Source organism: Brienomyrus brachyistius, unplaced genomic scaffold, assembly GCF_023856365.1.
Source record: "Brienomyrus brachyistius isolate T26 unplaced genomic scaffold, BBRACH_0.4 scaffold63, whole genome shotgun sequence".
In the NCBI taxonomy this organism is placed as follows: Eukaryota; Metazoa; Chordata; class Actinopteri; order Osteoglossiformes; family Mormyridae; genus Brienomyrus; species Brienomyrus brachyistius.
Window position 1 is genome coordinate 409,186 of NW_026042338.1, and position 20,712 is coordinate 429,897.

The following is a 20,712-nucleotide window of genomic DNA, read 5'->3' on the forward strand; positions in this document are numbered from 1 at the left end:
AAGACTATTGGTTTCTCTGCCAAAGGTGACGTTTAAATACTTGCTGATTCAGATCATAATTAACGTGACACTGTAGTGGTTCTCATCCCCTGAGTATAAAATAAGATGATTTGTTGATCCCAGGGTTAAATTCTCTTGCGTTCAGCAGCAAAATGCACAGATACAAACATACAATGTAAAACAAAGACAACGAGCAAAGGCAGCAGATATAGTGCAAGTGAGTAAATATTTATAGAAGTAAACAAAATTTCTGTAGGTAAACAAGTTTAAGAAGTACACAGTGCACAAAAAACTTAGAATAATTAGAAAATAGAATATTTTTCAAGAAATAAATATTAAATAAAAAGGAATGTTACGGACGCGGAGGGCGACCCATAGTATTCCGACTGAGGCTGTGCTGCCGCTCACTAGCATCCTGTCCAAGCGGATGGAGGGGGCCGCAAGAGTCGGAACTCTGACCTGGAGGTAGCCATCGAGCTCCTAAAGCGCACAGCCCTGCCAGGCCCTGTCAGCTCTCAGGCTGCCTGCCCTGCATGCGCAGCTGGGCCAGTTATGCGGCTGCAGATGAGAGGTCAGGTGTGTTCCTCTGCCAGACTCTGCCCTGCCAGACCCTGTCAGCTCTCAGGCTGTCTGCCTTGCATGTGCAGCTGGGCCAGTTATGCGGCTGCAGATAAGAGGTCAGGTGTGTTCCTCTGCGCCGGCAGATACTGTGTTTGTCTTGGGTTGCGCCTGTGGTAACGGACACCAGGGGGCGCTATGGCGCCGGCAGATACTGTGTTTGTCTTGGGTTGCGCCTGTGGTAATGGACACCGGGGGGCGCTATAGCACCGGCAGATACTGTGTTTGTCTTGGGTTGCGCCTGTGGTAATGGACACCGGGGGGGCGCTATGGCGCCGGCAGATACTGTGTTTGTCTTGGGTTGCGCCTGTGGTAATGGACACCGGGGGGCGCTATAGCGCCGGCAGATACTGTGTTTGCCTTGGGTTGCGCCTGTGGTAATGGACACTGGGAGGCGCTATAGCACCGGCAGATACTGTGTTTGTCTTGGGTTACGCCTGTGGTAATGGACACCGGGAGGCGCTATAGTGCTGGCAGATACTGTGTTTGCCTTGGGTTGTGCCTGTGGTAATGGACACCGGGGGGCACTATAGCACCGGCAGATACTGTGTTTGTCTTGTGTTGCGCCTGTGGTAATGGACACCGGGGGGCGCTATAGCACCGGCAGATACTGTGTTTGTCTTGTGTTGCGCCTGTGGTAACGGACACCGGGGGGCGCTATAGCACCGGCAGATACTGTGTTTGTCTTGTGTTGCGCCTGTGGTAATGGACACCGGGGGGCGCTATAGCACCGGCAGATACTGTGTTTGTCTTGGGTTGCGCCTGTGGTAATGGACACCGGGGGGCGCTATAGCACCGGCAGATACTGTGTTTGCCTTGGGTTACGCCTGTGGTAATGGACACCGGGGGGCGCTGGGCCCCGACAGCTGGGTGGTGTAAGCTGAGAGGCCTGCCTCCGCTCATACTGCTCGCTCCCCTTCCCACCCGCTCTCACACTTCCCCCTGTCCCTGGTCAGCACATCCCCATCACATCCTAATGGGATAAGAACGTTCTGAAGGTTTGAGGCAGCATCACCTGCGCTCGAGTTCATGGGCTCATTTTTCTAATGCCCAAACTCTAAGCAATAATTGCATCGATTCTGAGTATCTCTAACACGAGCTGACTGATCCAGCTTAGATGGCAGGCCGCCCCTACCACGTTGGGATCAAGTTGGTCTATGTTCATTGTAATTATGCTGTCCATATTAATTTTTTCCCCTCCTGGAGCCGACACCTTATCGTGGTGGAGGGGTTTGCGTGTTACAATGATCCCAGGAGCTATGTTGTCTGGGGCTTTATGCCCCTGGTAGGGTCACCCAAGGCAAACAGGTCCTGGGTGAGGAACCAGACGAAGTACGGCTCAAAAACCCCTTATGATGAGAAAAATCTTGGATTCACGGTTTCCCTTGCCCGGACGCGGGTCACCGGGGCCCCCCCCTGGAGCCAGGCCTGGGGGTGGGGCTCGATGGCGAGCGCCTGGCGGCCAGGCCTACACCCATGGGGCCTGGTCGGGCGCAGCCCGAACAAGGCACGTGGGTCCCCCCTCCAATGGGCTCACCACCCATGGGAGGGGCCATAGGGGTCGGGTGCGAGGTGATCTGGGCGGCGGCCAAAGGCGGGGACCTTGGCGGTCCGATCCTCGGCTGCAGAAGCTAGCTCTAGGGACATGGAATGTCACCTCTCTGATGGGGAAAGAGCCTGAGCTGGTGCGCGAGGTTGTGAAGTTCCGGCTAGATATAGTCGGACTCACCTCGACGCACGGCTTGGGCTCTGGAACCAGTCTCCTTGAGGGGGGTTGGACCCTTTTCCACTCTGGAGTTGCCCGAGGGGAGAGGCGCCGAGCGGGCGTGGGCATACTTATTGCCCCCAGGCTGGGCGCCTGTACATTGGGGTTTACCGCAGTGGACGAGAGGGTAGCCTCCCTCCGCCTTCGGGTGGGGGGACGGGTCCTGACTGTTGTTTGCGCTTATGCGCCAAACAGCAGTTCGGAATACCCACCCTTTTTGGAGTCCTTGGAAGGGGTGTTGGAGAGCGCTCCTCCTGGGGACTCCCTTGTTCTGCTGGGGGACTTCAATGCTCACGTGGGCAGCGACAGTGAGACCTGGAGGGGCGTGATTGGGAGGAACGGCCCCCCCGATCTGAACCCGAGCGGTGTTTTGTTATTGGACTTCTGTGCTCGTCACGGACTGTCCATAATGAACACCATGTTCAAGCATAAGGGTGTCCATATGTGCACTTGGCACCAGGACACCCTAGGCCGCAGTTCGATGATCGACTTTGTAGTCGTGTCGTCGGACTTGCGGCCGCATGTTTTGGACACTCGGGTGAAGAGAGGGGCGGAGCTGTCAACCGATCACTACCTGGTGGTGGGTTGGCTCCGCTGGTGGGGGAGGAAGCCGGCCAGGCCTGGCAGGCCCAAGCGTATAGTGAGGGTCTGCTGGGAACGTCTGGCGGAATCCCCTGTCAGGGAGAGTTTCAACTCCTACCTCCAGCAGAACTTCTCCCATATCCCGGGGGAGGCGGGGAACATTGAGTCCGAATGGGCCATGTTCCGTGCCTCCATTGTGGAGGCGGCTGACCGGAGCTGCGGCCGCAAGGTGGTCGGTGCCTGTCGCGGCGGTAATCCCCGAACCCGCTGGTGGACACCGGTGGTAAGGGATGCCGTCAAGCGGAAGAAGGAGTCTTATCGGGCCTTTCTGGCCTGTGGGACTCCAGACGCAGCTGACGGCTACCGGCAGGCCAAGCGGAATGCGGCTTTGGCGGTCGCTGAGGCAAAAACTCGGGTGTGGGAGGAGTTTGGTGAGGCCATGGAGAACGACTTCCGGACGGCTTCGAGGAGATTCTGGTCCACCATCCGGCGGCTCCGGGCGGGAAAGCGGTGCAGCATCGACACTATTTATGGTGGGGATGGTGCGCTGCTGACCTCAGCTCGGGACGTTTTGGGTCGGTGGAGGGAGTACTTCGAAGACCTCCTCAATCCCACCGACACGCCTTCCAATATGGAAGCAGAGTGTGGGGACTTGGGGGTGGACTCGCCTATCTCGGGGGTGGAGGTCGCTGAGGTGGTCAAAAAGCTCCTCGGTGGCCGGGCCCCGGGGGTGGACGAGATTCGCCCAGAGTTCCTCAAGGCTCTGGATGCTGCGGGGCTGTCCTGGTTGACACGCATCTGCAGCATCGCGTGGACATCGGGGGCAGTACCTCTGGACTGGCAGACCGGGGTGGTGGTCCCCCTCTTTAAGAAGGGGGACCGGAGGGTGTGCTCCAACTACAGGGGGATCACACTCCTCAGCCTCCCTGGTAAGGTCTATTCGGGGGTCCTGGAAAGGAGGGTCCGCCGGATTGTCGAACCTCGGATTCAGGAGGAGCAGTGTGGTTTTCGCCCTGGCCGTGGAACAGTGGACCAGCTCTATACTCTCAGCAGGGTTCTGGAGGGTTCATGGGAGTTTGCCCGACCAGTCTACATGTGTTTTGTGGACTTGGAAAAGGCATTCGACCGTGTCCCTCGTGGGGTCCTGTGGGGAGTGCTCCGGGAGTATGAGGTACCGGGCTCCCTTTTAAGGGCGGTTCGGTCCCTGTATGACCGGTGCCAGAGTTTGGTCCGCATGGGCGGCAATAAGTCGGACTCGTTTCCGGTGAGGGTTGGACTCCGTCAGGGCTGCCCTTTGTCACCGATTCTGTTCATAGTTTTTATGGACAGAATTTCTAGGCGCAGCCAGGGCGTTGAGGGCGTCCGGTTCGGTGACCTCAGGATTAGGTCTCTGCTTTTTGCGGATGATGTGGTTCTGTTGGCCTCATCGAGCCGTGACCTTCAGCTCTCACTGGAGCAGTTCGCAGCCGAGTGCGAAGCGGCTGGGATGAGAATCAGCACCTCCAAATCCGAGACCATGGTTCTCAGCCGGAAAAGGGTAGAGTGCTCTCTCCGGGTTGGGGATGGGGTCCTCCCCCAAGTGGAGGAGTTTAAGTATCTCGGGATCTTGTTCACGAGTGGGGGAACGATGGAGCGGGAGATCGACAGGCGGATCGGTGCGGCGTCAGCAGTCATGCGGGCGCTGCATCGGTCTGTCATGGTGAAGAGAGAGCTGAGCCAAAAGGCGAAGCTCTCGATTTACCAGTCGATCTACGTTCCTACCCTCACCTATGGTCATGAGCTTTGGGTAGTGACCGAAAGAACGAGATCGCGGGTACAAGCGGCCGAAATGAGTTTCCTCCGCAGGGTGGCTGGGCTCTCCCTTAGAGATAGGGTGAGGAGCTCAGTCATTCGGGAGGGACTCAGAGTAGAGCCGCTGCTCCTCCGCATCGAGAGGAGCCAGATGAGGTGGCTCGGGCATCTGATCAGGATGCCTCCGGGACGCCTCCCTGGGGAGGTATTCCGGGCATGTCCCACTGGGAGGAGGCCCCGGGGAAGACCCAGGACACGCTGGAGAGACTATGTCTCTCGGCTGGCCTGGGAACGCCTCGGGGTCCCCCCAGAGGAGCTAGACGAAGTGGCCGGGGAGAGGGAAGTCTGGGTCTCCCTGCTGAGGCTGCTGCCCCCGCGACCCGACTCCGGATTAAGCGGGAGATAATGGATGGATGGATGGATATTAATTTTTTTTTTTTATGCGTCAAAATAAACTCATCTGCGAATATAGCAGCTTCTACAGCAGTTTTTACCTTCTGTTCATTTCTATATGTAGCTACGCGTTCTGGGAATATGTTTTTAAATTGCTGGAGGACTATGAGGTCACACAAATGATGAAAAGTGGTCACTGCCTCAGCCGTGCGCCATCTATTAAAAAACTTGTCAGTTCTCTAGCAACCTCAATGTGCGTTGGTCGATCACCTTTCCTCCAGCTCCTGAGGAACGCCTCAGGAACCAAGGCAAAAGCACGTAACACAGCCTCCTTAACACAACTATACCTTTTACGCTCAGACACGGACAGAGCTATGAATGCCTCTTGAGTCCTCCCCGTGAGCACGCTCTGCCAATGACCCGACAATAGATTGTTGTCCCGTGAGACGGATGTTTTTGTTTTGACAACAAATAATTTCACCCTCATGAATATATTAGATCATACTCAGACGAAGGCTTCAGTTTAACATGTTTAATCAAACTGTGTGGCTTAAACAATAAACTACTATCATCAGACAAAAAAAGAGAAAGACTATTGGTTCCTTTGCCAAAGGTGACGTTTAAATACTTGCTGATTCAGATCATAATTAATGTGACACTGCAGTGGTTCTCATCCCCTGAGTATAAAATAAGATGATTTGTTGATCCCAGGGTTAAATTCTCTTGCGTTCAGCAGCAAAGTGCAGAGATACAAACATACAATGTAAAACAAAGACAACGTGCAAAGACAACAGATATAGTGCAAGTGAGTAAATATTTATAGAAGTAAACAAAATTTCTGTAGGATAACAAGTTTAACACTAGAATTCCTGGAAAAATGAGGCTCTCCTCACAAGGAGCCCCCCCTCTTACTCCCCTCACAAGCTGCCCGCCCCCTCTCCAGCACCATTAACACCTTTTGTTTTGCAAATGAATCACAGTCACTCAGCTGAAGTCGCCCCCCAGCCTGAAGTCACTTCTTCAACTCAGGTCTGCACTAAAGAGTTTATCTAGTGATGTGTTGTAAGGATTCACATGCTTTGATACATAATAATTTGAAATACAGTGGAACCCCCAAATCTACTATGGTAACCGTGGTGTCAATTACACAAATATATTTTGATATAGCAAATACATATATTTTGATGTATGTTCTGTGTCTACAACTATATGTGTAAATGTATGATGAAATAACATGTCATACATGTGCACGCATGTGCATTTCTGATGTAAACACTTCATGTGCCACATGGGAAAAAGTTGCATCATTGATTCACGAGTACAAGCTGCAGGAATATTGACAAAGAATGTGTAAATTTCAAGTATCAGATGGTATAAAGATAAAGAGCATGTGTGTGTATGATAGAGAGAGAGAGTCCGTGTCATTCAAGTGGAAGATACACATTTATTATACAAAATAAGCACATACACTAAAGATACAAAACCTTTTCTATCCACTAACAGTCATCACACACCCAATGACCCTCCTTCCTACACTTGCGACAGGTGTACCTGTCACACTGCACACATCTCCCTGTACTGTGGTTCCTATTACAGTGACGGAGCACCTGACACTGAGTCCTCTTTCCAGTGGAAAGCTGAGGAACAGAAGCTTGTCTAAGCTGTGTCATTTCTTTTTCAATCTCTTTTTCTTGCATAAATCGACGCCGAAGTTTCTTTTTCCCAAACAGAGCCATCTTTAGCCTTCATGCAAAGCGCAGCTGCAGTGTCCTGAGTTCTTACTTAGTGATTCATTTATAATGCATATATCGCGCTAATGTTATGCCAGGGTTCTTTTACCGATATATGTAAATCAATTTATCTTTTAGCTCTAACTTTTACAACTGAATAAGGTTACACAGATTGTTGCAGACATCAACTGTATGTATTTATTATATCAAAAATAACCGATTGAATGTGACACGGAAACACACACGCACGCGAAAGTCTTTTTTTTATTATGCCGTAATTATATATCTGGACCACAATATGTTTATGAATAATTAGCACTTTTGTGTGCTCATAATTGCCCATCCTGTTTCATACGTACATCACGAAGTGTTTGTGTGCACTGTGGCATTTCATAATCCCACACACAAATGCACACACGACGGGAGTAATTTACAGTCTTTTGTGCGCTGATAACTGCGCAATGTTTCCCATGTAACATGTGAATTGTTTCCGTGTGAAGTTCACCGTGGCATCTCATAATCCTACGCACAAATGCACACACGTCCGCAGTAATTTACAGTCTTTTGTGCGCTCATAACTGCGCGATCTTTTTCGCAAGTAGCAACGTCAGTGTTTACATTCAAAGCGCATTGTGCTCTCTCATAACAAATGGACATAGTAATCATTTTTCTTCATTACCTATAACAATGCTTTGCCTGTCGGTACATTTATAATGCAAATATCATGCCAGGGTAATTTTAATGACATACATTAATTAATTTGTCATTTAGCCCTGATCGAACTTTAAAACTGAAAATCAGATTACCGATTGCTACAGGCAGTAAGCAAATGCATGTATTTATTCCATCAAATACTTTCTTGAAACTGAAATTACCGAATCAAGAGAAATGGTGTTTCAAATTAGGATATATTAACGCATGTATTTTACGATTCCTCAGACCACACTGTTAGAAAACGTTTCTGTGCAGACCCGAAGCTGAAACCGTGAAACTCCGCTTTCATTTGCAAAACAATAGGTGTTGATTGGCGCTGATGAGGGGGCGGGCAGCTTGTGTGGGGAGTGAGGGGGTGGCTCCACCCGAGGTGCGTCCGAAAAATTTCGTTGACTTCAGGGATCGTAGTGTTAAGAAGTACACAGTGCATAATGAAAGAATCCTGAAAATACAATATTGTTCAAGAAATAAATATGAATAGAAATGTATGTTATTTATATGATTAAAAACAGAGAGCAGCTTTTACCACATTAAAATTGGACGTTACCGCTGGCTGTGGGGTCTGCACATCGACAGCAGGCATTGTGGTGTCTAACGGCAGCAGGCAGGAAAGATCCCCAGTAGCGCTTCTTAGCTCACGGTGGGGGAATGAGCCGGTGGCTGAAGGTGCCCCAAGATAGCGCCCCCTGGAGCCTCGGCTGGGTTATGGACCGGGCCAGTGGGGCCAGTGCCCTGGGGTCTCAGGACATTAGAAGCTGTGAGTCGCAACATTTATAGTGCAAGCCATGAAATGCACCCCCCTGTGGGGTGTAAGAGAAAGAGCCCTGAGAGGTAACAGTGTTACAGCCCACTAGCATGCATGTCTCTCTGGGTCTATAGTCAGGCCATAACATAAAAGTAAACTGGGCTCCTAGCTAGGGCTGGTCAGTGGGCAGCACTTTAATATGTGTAGCTTCATAAAAAGACCTCGCCATCTTCTGTCTTCATCGTCTTCTTCCACAAACAGCCAGTTCTTTTATACTAGAGGCGAGCAACAGACCATCCCTCCTATACAAAATGGCCACATAACAAAACTAAACAAACAAATAAAAATATATATAAACAGGTAAAAAGGAACATCAGTCAAGTCTAGTTGTGGAGGTTTTTAACAGTGATGCTAAAAGTTTCATATAATATCTAAATTTTAGATGAGACAATTTCCTTAAAAGCTGGCTGTAAATAAGTCTGTTTACATCAAGATCTTCACAGCATATCAAAGTACATGAAGGCAGGGCAGAAGGCTAAACAGCAGTGTGATGCCGTCCCCATTGTATGAATTATATTTATACCATGAGGGTTTGTTTCCTCTCGCTGCCCACAGTGTCCTGATGGAGAGAGCAGACTCCCCTGTACCCAGCTGTGTTTCCATGAAGAGTGACAGGTCAATGCATCTACCACTCGCCTTCAGAGAGGGACCTTTTCCTACAGATCAAAGGTAAATATACAGAGCCGTTACAGAGGTAACCCTGTAGGTGCTGAAGGACAGATTCGGCCCATTAGTCCTGTAGGTGCTGAATTTAACCAACAAACTATTTAACAAGTTTCTTGACTGAGGATTGTGAATCAGATGCTGGTATTTAGCTCTGCTAATCAGGTGAATCACTCTAAATGTCACTGGGTACAAAGGGCTGCATAGAAAACTGTCCTTCCTGCCTGCTGTGTCTCTGTGCTGGAGCCTGATGTCACTGGTTCTCTTCTGCTGTCATGAGAGAATCAGGAAGCCGCCCCAGTGAATTAAGCTTAACATGGCAGATACATCTTTCCAAACTACAACCCCAATTCCGAAAATGTTGGGATGTTCTGCAAATTGTAAATGAAAACAGAATGCAGTGATATGGAAATCTGATAACCCTATATTTTATTCATAATAGAACACAGAAAACATATCAAGTGTTTAAACTGAGAAAATGCATCATTGTAAGGAAAAAATAAGTTAATTTTTAATGTCGCAGCAAAAACACGTCTAACAAAAGTTGGGACAAGGCCATGTTTACCACTGTGTGGCATCTCCTCTTCTTTTAACAACAGTCTGTAAATGTCTGGGCACTGAGGAGATCAGTTGTTTGAGTTTTGGGAGAGGAATGTTGTCCCATTCTTTTCTGATACAGGATTCTAGTTGCTCAACTGTCCTAGATCTTCTGTGTCATATTTTTCATTTTATGGAGCATCCAAATGCCTGAAAGATCTGGACCGCTGGCAGGCCAGTTCGGTACCCGGACCCTTCTTCTACGAATCCATCATGCTGTAATTGATGCAGTGTGTGGTTTGGCATTGTCATGTGGGAAAATGCAAGGTCTTCACTGAAAGAGACGTCGTCTGGATGGGAGCATCTGTTGCTCTAGAACCTGGACATACCTTTCAGCACTGATGGTGCCTTTCCAGATATGCAGGCTGTCCCTGCCATATGTACTAATGCACCCCCACACCATCAGAGATGCTGGCTTTTGAACTGGGTGCTGATAACACGCTGGGTGGTCCTTCTCCTCTTTAGTCCGGATAACATGGTGTCCCTGGTTTCCAAAAAGAATCTCAAATTTAGATTCGACTGACGACAGAACAGTTTTCTACTCAGCCGCAGTCCATTTTAAATGAGCTTTGGCCCAGAGACAATGTATAAGTATTTGAAAATTGTTCCTTCAGCTGTTGGGTTTTTGTACCACTAACTTTTCCAGCCTCCTATTGCCCTCATCCCAACATTTTTGAGACGTGTTGCTATCATGAAATTCAATATCATCCAATATTTCTAATGAAATAGCGAAATTTCTCAGTTTAAACATTTGATATGTTTTCTATGCTTTGTTATGAATAAAATAATTAATGGGGAACTTTTCCGTCTTTCTGTTACATTTGTGTAGATGAACTGAGGTCTTTAAGTTTCTGCCTAATTCACAGAGACCAAATGGAAGAATGCAGTTCAAATCGACATGATAAATTGAGTTTATCATCCATATTGAAGGTTTGTATTTATTGCTGATATATATTTTCTTGGCTGTTATGTGAATTAGCTTATATTTTATACAGCTGTATAGTAAGAAATTCATCATCTTAAAGGAAATATGTTTTAAACTATGATTCATAAGTGAAACTCTGAAAAGGTTTGGTGTAAGTAGCAATAATTAACTCTGACTGTTTATTTTAGTCGCTAGAGGAAAAAGCCATGAAGTTCCTAAAGGACGAGCTGAAGACGTTTGTGAGGCACCTAGATCAGAATTACCCAGAATGCTCTGAGCCTCAGCTGGAGGAGGACAATGACCTGGACTGTGATGGTCAGATGCAGAAGACCAGTGTTAGAGAGGTAGCTCTGAAGATCACACTGTACATCCTGAGGACCATGAAGCAAAATGATCTTGCTGACATGCTGGACAAGAGTAAGAGCTTTATAACATTATGTACATGTACAATATTGTGCAAAAGTCTTAGGCAGCCAGAGAAAAGGATGTTTAAATGGTCTTCATGTTGGTGTAGAACTACTATAATATGTATGTCAAAGTGTGTTTGCCATTTCAGAACCTCTCCCAAAATCACCCTAATATTTGCAGAAATCGTGCAGTATATCCACATATTTTTTATACTTTACCACAACACACCTCATGTGACTGATCAATATCTCATTGAGTTTTAAACTATTTTAATTAATTAATGAAGTGAGCTGGTGGTGAAATTTAACAAATACATGGACTGGCTGTGGTGCCGCTGAGGAGAGGTTTGGGAAATGAAAAGGGGTTTTGTAGTTTTTTTTGGTTCTGAGCAGATATACACTTACTACCCAGATAAATGGCTTTAAACATTTCCTTTGGCTGCCTAAGGCTTATTCACGGTCCTGTATGCGGTGTTCCAGTAAAATACGCATGATAAAACTTTCAGTTTTACATTCACAGTCACAGGGAAACATCTGGATATGTATGTGTGAAAAAGTGTGTTTTTGGAAAATATTCTTCCTCTCATACTGGTCAGGATCACGGTGAGAATTAGTGCATTTTTCTCTCATTTCTTTTCAGGACAGCTCATGCTACAGGAATTCAAAGTTAAACTTAAGAAGCAATTTGAGTGTGTATTTGAAGGGAAAGCTAAGGAAGGACAGCCAACACTTCTCAGTGAGATTTACACAGAACTCTACATAACTGAAGGTGGGACTGGAGCAGTCAATGATGAACATGAAGTGAGACAGATTGAAACAGCAACCAAGAAAAGGCGAACAGAAGATACTACAGTCAAGTGCAATGATATATTTAAAGCCTTATGTGGGCGTGAGACACCTATCAGAACTGTACTCACTAAAGGGGTGGCAGGTATCGGGAAAACAGTCTCTGTGCAGAAATTTATTCTCGACTGGGCAGAAGGAAAAGCAAACCAGGATGTTCACTTCATATTTGCTCTTCCTTTCCGGGACCTGAATTTCATTAAGGGTGAATACAGTCTGATTGAACTGCTTCACCACTTTGTCCCAGAACTGAAATCATTTGAATCCACTGAGCTGTTTAGGTACAAAGTCTTGTTCATCTTTGATGGTCTGGATGAGTGTCGCCTTACTCTCGATTTTCAGAACAATGAGAGCTGGTTTGATGTAACAAAGAAAACGTCACTGGATGTGCTGTTGACTAACCTCATTAAGGGGAATCTACTCCCATCCGCTCTCCTCTGGATAACCTCCAGGCCAGCAGCAGCCAATCAGATACCTCCTGAGTGTGTTCACTAGGGGTGGGAATCTTTAGGTACTTCGCGATCCGATCCAATTACGATTCTGGGATCCACGATCCGATTCCAAAACGATTCTTCATATACATTTTTTTTGCAAATATGCTTAATTTAAAATTTAAATTATATGTTTTTTGTTCATAGTTAGAATCTCTGTTTGACAGTATTTCAATTTTTAAAATGACAAAGTGAAATAAAGACTTTTATTGATTTTATTTTAACAAAATTATATCAGGATGAACAATCACTAAGAACAATTGTAACAACAAATCAACAAATGTGTTGTTTTCAGTTTGTTTAGAACCTTTTAACAAAGGAAGGAATGTCTTTTATTTATTTTTGTTTAGAACCTTTAGAATTATCTTCAGCCGCGAGCTTAAACTCATCCGTGATGTAGTGAGCCGTAATGGTGACATACGAGTCTGTTGAAATTCATGTCCATGCATCGCATGTTATTGCAATCCTGTCCATATTACTTATTGATTCTAAAATTTGAGCTTTAGTCTCCCTGTAGAGTGCGGGTATTGCAGTGTCACTGAAATAACGTCGTGACTGCACACTATTTCTTGGCTCAAGCACCTGTAACATTGAGCGAAATCCTTCGTTCTCCATTACAGAGTAAAGCCAAATCTTTGGCAATGAAACCCGCCACTGACCGTGTAATTCGTTTTGCTTTTTCAGAATTGGATGGAAGCTTTGCTACTTGCTCAAGGGTCCTTTGAGTGAAACCGGTGCTGGGCGCGATCGGGACCGAAGTCCGTTCCTGCAGCTCTGAGTGGAACCGTGTTATATGCTTCTTCATATTAGTAGTGTTCCCGAAATACTTAAATTTGGCGCGACAGACTTTGCACACAGTATGGCTTTTATCAACGACCCCTTTCTCTTTGTCTTCACAAAATCCAAAATGTTGCCACACAGTCGATTTTAAATTTGATGGTGCAGGATGTAGTTTGTCCACTGTTCAAATGAAGAGCAGCATATGTAAGAGGCGAGCGTTGTAATGTTTATTTTTCCGGCGCGCAGTCGCAATTTGATAGAACACAGAATCGATTCTGAATCTTTGAGAATCGATTTTGAATCGTTAGAGAAAGAAAAAAGATGCATCGATGCATCGATTTTTTCTCTCACCCCTAGTGTTCACCAGGTGACAGAGATACGAGGGTTCAGTGATGCTCAGAAGGAGGAGTATTTCAGGAAGAGATTTAATGATCAGAGCTTGGCCAGCAGGATTATCACACATGTGAAATCATCAAGGAGCCTCTTCATCATGTGCCACATACCTGTGTTCTGCTGGATTTCAGCCACTGTGCTTAAGAGGCTTTTTAGTGAGACTGACAGGGGAGAAATTCCAAAGACTCTGACTGAAATGTACACACACTTCCTGATCTTTCAGACAAGTTTAAAAAATGACAAGTATATGAAAAACCATGAAACTGAGCTTAAGGAATACAGCAAGGAATTCCTTTTAAAACTCGGTAAACTGGCTTTTGACAACCTTGAGAAAGGCAATCTCTTATTTTATGAACAAGACCTGACAGAGAATGGCATTGATGTCACTGAAACTTCAGTTTACTCTGGAGTGTGCACAGAAGTCTTTAAAGAGGAGTATGGGTTGTACCAGGAGAAGGTGTACTGCTTTGTGCATCTGAGCATCCAGGAGTATTTCGCTGCTTTATATGTGTTTCTGTCAAACTCATCAGCTGACCTGCTGAACACTGCAGTGGATCATGCATTAAAGAGCAAGAATGGACACTTGGACCTCTACCTCCGCTTCCTCCTGGGCCTCTCAACAGACTCCAGTAAGAGTCTGTTACACAGGCTACTGGGACAGACAAGAATCAGCTCACATACCATTAAGGAAACAGCCCAATACATCCATCCATCCATTTTCCAAACCACTTATCCTTCTGAGTTGTGGGAAGTCCAGAGCCTATCCCAGAAGCCATGGGCACGAGACAGGGAACAACCCAGGATGGGGGGCCAGCCCATCACAGCAGCCCAATACATCAAGGAGAAAATACAGGAGAATTTATCTCCAGAAAGGACCATCAACCTGTTCCACTGTCTGACTGAACTGGGTGACAATTCTCTAGTAGAAGAAGTACAAAGATACCTGAATTCAGGAAACATTTCAGCAGATGACCTCTCACCTGCACAGTACTCAGCTCTGGCCTTTGTGATGCTGATGTCAGATGAGGAGCTGGATGTGTTTGATCTGAAGAAATACATCAGATCAGATAAACAGCACTGCAGGCTGCTGCCTGTGGTCAAGAACTCCAGGACGGCTCTGTAAGTGACGTGGGGATGGGAAATCATGTCTGGTCTGGCAGTAATACATGAATATTGTTTGAAATGTGTAATATATATTATATATTTCTCCTCATGGAGTAATAAGTGGGTTTTATTTTAATAATCACAGCTATAGCTGTTTGTATAGCAGTAGCTAATTTTGACCACAGACTTTATAATGACTGAAGGTAGTGATGTCACTTTTTGTTTGTTACTATGTTTCCATTCCCATCCAGTCTGCCTTCTGATCACAGGCACAGCATCCTAACCTGCTATAGAAACAGTGAGGGCTCTTTATCCACAGGGTGTATCAGTGGTATGTGAGTGTTATTGTCAGCAGGCGTGTTCATGTGATGGAGCCCAGAGCTGGGAGCTTCCGTATGACTGCTGTCTCTGGCTGCTCACTGGCGCCCTCTGCTGGCCTCAGCTGCACCTGGCTGAGGATGTAACGACACATCTAGTCCGGCAGACATAGATAAACATTGTTTAAAATATAAAATGAATATGTATATATGTAATTTATTTCCCCTCTTTTATCAGCAATGTTACTTTTTAATCTAGTTTATATTACCTGAAGGTAGTGATGTAGTAAAAACAAAAAAGACAAGATTTCCACGACCATCCTTTGTGTAACAAATAACCAAAGATACAGCATCATACAGAATGGTCCAGTTTTCATTAATAATGGGAAAACCACTAATATTCGTTTCAGTTCTGGATGCTGCAGGGAGAATTTCTGTAAATACCGGGTGTGGTGCGTGACTTTTTGGGTTCGGACTCTGTGTCCATGAGCGGAAGGTCGCTGGTTCAGATCTCTTGGCCGGCAGAGTGATGTCATCGCTGAGTCCTTGAGCTGCAGGGGTGCTGGATGCTGGCCGATTCTGTGCTGCGACCCCCAAACTTCCTCTCACCTGTATATGTGTCGCATGTCTCTTGTAGAGCAAGATGGGAGGGGCGAAAAGACAATTTCCCCATTGGGGTGAATGAAGTATCATTATTCAAAAATCATTCAAAGAAACATTTTTTTCTAAAAGCCTATTTCACAGGACTGTTAGCTCTCCGATTAGTGTATTGTTGATTAGGGCTGGGCGATAAGTAAGAAAAAAAATATGTGTGTCATTTAGTTTAAAAATATCGCAATAAATAATCTTTTTTGGTCTCCTACCCAATGCAATTTGGTACACAGTATGCAATTTAAGTTCAGTTCAGTTTTATTTGTATAGTGTGTTTTCATAACATTACATCATCTCAAAGCACTTTTCAGCATCCCTGCCCAAAGCCCCCAGTGAGCAAGTCAGAGGGGACAGTGGCAAGGAAAAGCTCCCTAGAAAGAAGAATCCTTGGGAGGAACCATAGTCAAAGGGGGAGCCCATCCTCCAGGGGGCAGCAGAGGAAGCCCTAACCCTAACCAGACTGAAAGGGGGAGCCCATCCTCCAGGGGGCAGCAGAGGAAGTCAAATGATCAAGATGGCAAAGTCCTAATTCACATTATCCCAATCTTAACATTTCAGTCACAAAGTGGGGGGCAGGGAGGTGATGACAGGCAAGTGCTGGAGCTGCTTCAGATGGGGGGGCGAACAGTAGTACGGCAGCAGGGTAAACAGGGAAGATGTCACAGGCAGAAGGGTGAGCAGGCCGGAAGGACGTCACAGGTAGTGGAGACCTGCAGCAGGGTAAACAGGGAAGATGTCACAGGCAGAAGGGTGAGCAGGCCGGAAGGACTCACAGGTAGTGGAGACGTCGCAGGCAGCAGGGTAGGCAGGATATCTTGAAACTTTGGGGTCTCCAGGCAGCACAGCCCAGGGGGAGTAGGGGAAATAAAATGTGCAATTAGCCAAAGTAGGGGAGACTAGAGGCAGTGCAAACAGTTAGGTGAGTGCAGTATGTAAGCTCCGGCAGATATGGCTATGGCAGCATAAGTAGGAGGGATAGGCAGGTGGGAATGCAGGCATGGGGAGTCCCTGAATGTCAGCACTCCAATTCCACAAGGGGGTGTGAAGCTAAAGTGACAGACTGACAGTTCAGTTTATCCAAAGCCAATGGCACCGATCCCCACCCAGCTCTACACCTCACACTGTAGGTCTGACTGGGAGTGAGGAAATAGCTAGAGTCAGAACTAGAGTCCCTATAAGCTAAACTAAACAGGCGTGTTTTTAGTCTAGACTTGAATATTGAGAGTGAGCCTGAAACCCGCACATCCGGTGGAAGACCATTCCACAGCTGAGGAGCTCTATAGGAGAAAGCTCTGCAGCCTGCCGTAGCTCTTTCTACCCTAGGTACTAACAGATATCCTGCGCCTTGAGAACGAAGCAAGCGTGGAGGGTTGTAAGAGGTCAGCAGGTCACTAAGGTATTCTGGTGCAAGGCCATTCAGTGCTTTATAGGTCAGGGCAGTATTTTATAATCAATCCAAGACTTAACTGGTTGCCAATGAAGGCAGGATAAGACCGGTGAAATGCGATCAGATTTAGACTATAGAGGCAGTTCGGGTCCCGTAACGCTTGCCTGTGCCCGAAGTGTGGGGATTACTGTGCATTGCAGTGCTATTGGTGTGCCATGCCCTAATGGGGATGTTGTGTGGTGCGGGATTTACTGTGCGGTAGCGTGGGTTAATAACACACACTTAAAAAGGGGTGGTGTGCTACGGGGAGAAAGCGGGACCGAACTCTTTGTGAATCCAGATCCGACCCAATGGGTCGCTGCATGAATTGTACTGAATAAAATTATCTCTGTAATTGTAGCTGCAGTCTGGTGGTGATCTGTTCTCCGTTTACAGCCTCTGACGCTACTGTAGTTTGGGTTCGTTACAATATCAGTTCGATGACTCGCATATTCCCTATAATATAGGGTCTATATTTTCTAATTTTAAGTTTTTTTAATGTTTATAACCTTAGATCTATGCAAACCATTTCGTATATATCCAACAACACAGTACAATTATGGTGGATATCTGGTTTATTACAGTAAAACAATGTAGATTTTATGTACACTGAATGTAAAATTAAAGTTAATGAAAGCAAAATTATAGAAAACAGCTGTTGTGCCTTCGTTTTACTAAAACACATGTTGGTACAATAAAACCATAAAAATTTTACAGATAAAGCATATGACCATAAGTTTAATTTCTGTAAAAATACAGAAAAGAAATTGACCAGTTTCACTGAAGGGGCTTCTCTGTTATTTTACAAACTGTGCGTAAAAATATGTTTATGCAATGTAGTTTTGATAAAATTTTTCTGTAATTTAACATACAAGGAAAAAGATAATTATGCTGTAGTCAAATTGGCTGATATAAAATGGTTTAAAACTGTGACAAATTTTGCCTTTTTTTACAGTGTATACTTCCAGTCAGAAGGTACCACACCGGCAGATACGGATTTCTGAAATAGCAAAGATAAAGGTCAATGAATAATATCCGTCATCTCTTTTAAAACAATAGGTAAGATGCTGTTTTGATATCCTGTCTAGGGTTGGAGTGTAACAGTATTCACGGGAAAGGGGAATGGGATAAAGGGACAAACAGGGTGAGGGCAAGAAGGGAACACCAGTGGATAAAGGGATATTTTTATTATATTATATAATACTGACACTGAACAAATAACCCGGTGCAAAAGACTTTGGGAGTGACCACAGCCAAAATAACAAACAAAATCCCCAACTATCAAGTGCGACCCACAGCTAATCTCACCTAAGTGCAAAAGAAAAGGAAACCAAAAGACAAACACTCCACCTCACTCCCTAACCAAATAAACAGAGTCCAACACACACTTGCAAAACAAAACAGCAGTCACTCCCTATGCAGCAATACAATCACAGATACATAACTTACACACAAGTCAAAGCAACGAGGGGGCTAGTGAAGACGTAAACCAAAGAAAACCAAGCGGGGAGACAGCAAGCCAAACTGAGGTCGCGGGGGGGACCGGAGCCTGTCCTTGGAACAACAGGCGTAGGCAGGAACCAACCCTGGGCAGGAGTCAACACTCTGCAGGGCGCAAACACTCACAACTCAGATTTGCCAATTAACCTACCCTGCACACTTTTGGACTGTGGGAGGAAACCGGAGCCCCTGCTGGAAGTCTTTCCCCATTCACCAGATTATATTGCCAGACTGAAAATTAGATATCAAATACTAGAGTGACATAAAAACAAAAAACAAATTTGCTTGTAATGAGACGCAAAACAGAAGATTCTCTCTTTTTATATTTGGAGAAAACATTTTAACATTTATCCAACCGGTCAAATTGTTTAATACTTCATACAGCAGCATTTCTAAACTCATTCCTCAGCCCACCAGACAGCTCCACGTTCCACGCTCTGTCCCAGATCCCTGCATGCATGAACCAAACAGTCACCTTTTACTGCTGTGCTGAGAGCTTGGATAGAGCAAAACTGTGGATCTTTGCAGTGGGGTCCAAGGACTGGGTTGAGAAACCCTAGCATAGAGGAGACTGCAGTGAGAGCCAAGAAAAAAAGATTAGAGAGGAAGGTAAAATGCTTCCATTAACATGGCAAATAAGCTGCAAGTACAGACCCTGTGCTTCCATTACAAACAAAAAGCCTGTATGACCCTCCTAAACACACAAGTCAGATTAACTTAACCAGGGGAAATAAGCATAAAACTTGGCAAAGACTAGACCAGTGGTTTCCAACCTTTTTTAACTCACGGCCCACACAGCCAAACACATATTTTTTAACGCGGCCCACTGCAAAAGAATTTAAACGATCCCGCTTTTTGTGTCGGGTTAACTAAGTACTCGGAAGCAAGGCTGTTATTTGTCTTTATTGAATAAACTGGTAATATACATATACAAGAAAATACAAGAAATACAATACAAGAAAATATACATAACGGATCAGCAAGCCCCCACAGGTTCGGGTTGACATTTCGAAAACGGGAAAACCAAATCCAGGCAGAGGTCGGCAGCGGGTAGAACGTCAGCGAGCCGAAGAGCCGTCAGAGGGAACAGGCAGAGCTGGGTTGAAACGAGCAGTCAAAACCGGCAGAGAAATGGAGCACTGGACAAAGCAAGACTAGAGTCAGACTCGAGTGACAAGCGCAAATCGAGAGCAGGCAAAAATAAATAAATAAATAAATAAAAAAAGACACATTAAAGGGAAACGGAACTGCAATATGTAAATAAATTTAAAACAACAACCATGAAACAAATTTAGCTAAATGGATAACATGCACAAAGAAAATCTCAACTTGTTTGCAAGACAATTAGACATGAAACTATAAACAACAATCTTTGTCACTCACCTAATGCGAAGGTTGGTGTTGTTTAGCATTTTCTAAGCGCTGTATGTCGGGTTGAAGGGAAGAAAGTTGCAAGCGGAGATCAGGCTCGACGTTAAGCTTATTCCGGTATTTTGTCTTGAGTGCCACCAATGCAGAAAATCCTGCTTCACATAAGTATGTTGTCGGAAATGGCATCAAAAACTTAAGAGCTTTGTCAGAAAGATCAGGATACTCGGAGAATGTATGAATCCAGAAATCCGTCAATGTTTTTTGAGAAAACGTCAATTTTAAAGCACTGTCACAAGACATGTCAATGAGGCTGTCGTGCTCTTTTGCACTTAAGCTTGTGACGGCTCCCTCACACAAGTTTGCAAAAGGATTTTCCATCCAGGCAACCTGAGCATCTGGAGATGGAAAGTAGTCACGCAACTGGCTCTTCAGTCCTTGGAGATGCTCCTCAATCAGCTTTTTAACCAAGATGGGTAGGCTCATGGCTTCTTCTGTCAAAAGATGTGACAAATTTTCAAACGATTCAGAGTTTGATTTGCGAATTCGTCCGGCCCAAATGTCCAGTTTCTTTATTGTGGCTTCGATTTTATTTTGGACTTGAAACGCTGTCACTGATTTGCCCTGAAGACTCAAGTTCACACCATTTAGGTGATTGAAAATATCAGAAAGGTAGGACAATTTTGCAAGCCACTCGAAATCACTGAGGCGGTCTGAAAGGGGAAAATTTGAGTCAGATAAAAAAAATCCGTGCTTCGTTGCGTAATTCAAATAGACGAGTAAGCACCCTGCCTCGTGAAAGCCATTGTACCTCAATGTGTAACAGAAGCTGAACATGGTCACTTCCCA

General features: G+C 45.6%; 1 protein-coding gene across 1 annotated transcript; it reads left to right on the forward strand.

Annotated features, from left to right (window-relative positions):
* Window positions 1–349: 349 nt before the first annotated feature.
* On the forward strand, window positions 350–16,700 carry LOC125725257 (protein NLRC3-like). The gene is made up of 4 exons (XM_049002026.1): window positions 350–465; window positions 13,462–14,616; window positions 15,871–16,268; window positions 16,345–16,700. The coding sequence occupies exons 1-3, from the start codon at window positions 350–352 to the stop codon at window positions 16,016–16,018; spliced, it is 1,419 nt and encodes a 472-aa protein (XP_048857983.1). The 3' UTR covers window positions 16,019–16,268; window positions 16,345–16,700.
* Window positions 16,701–20,712: the final 4,012 nt, after the last annotated feature.

Excerpts from the sequence above, each read along its gene's own strand:
- LOC125725257 (XM_049002026.1), top strand. The coding sequence starts at position 350 with ATGTTACGGACGCGGAGGGCGACCCATAGTATTCCGACTGAGGCTGTG. Across the intron at positions 466-13,461 it reads GTCGGAACTCTGACCTGGAG|TGTTCACCAGGTGACAGAGA; the intron begins GTAGCCATCGAG and ends TCTCACCCCTAG. Across the intron at positions 14,617-15,870 it reads AAGAACTCCAGGACGGCTCT|CACTTTTCAGCATCCCTGCC; the intron begins GTAAGTGACGTG and ends ATCATCTCAAAG.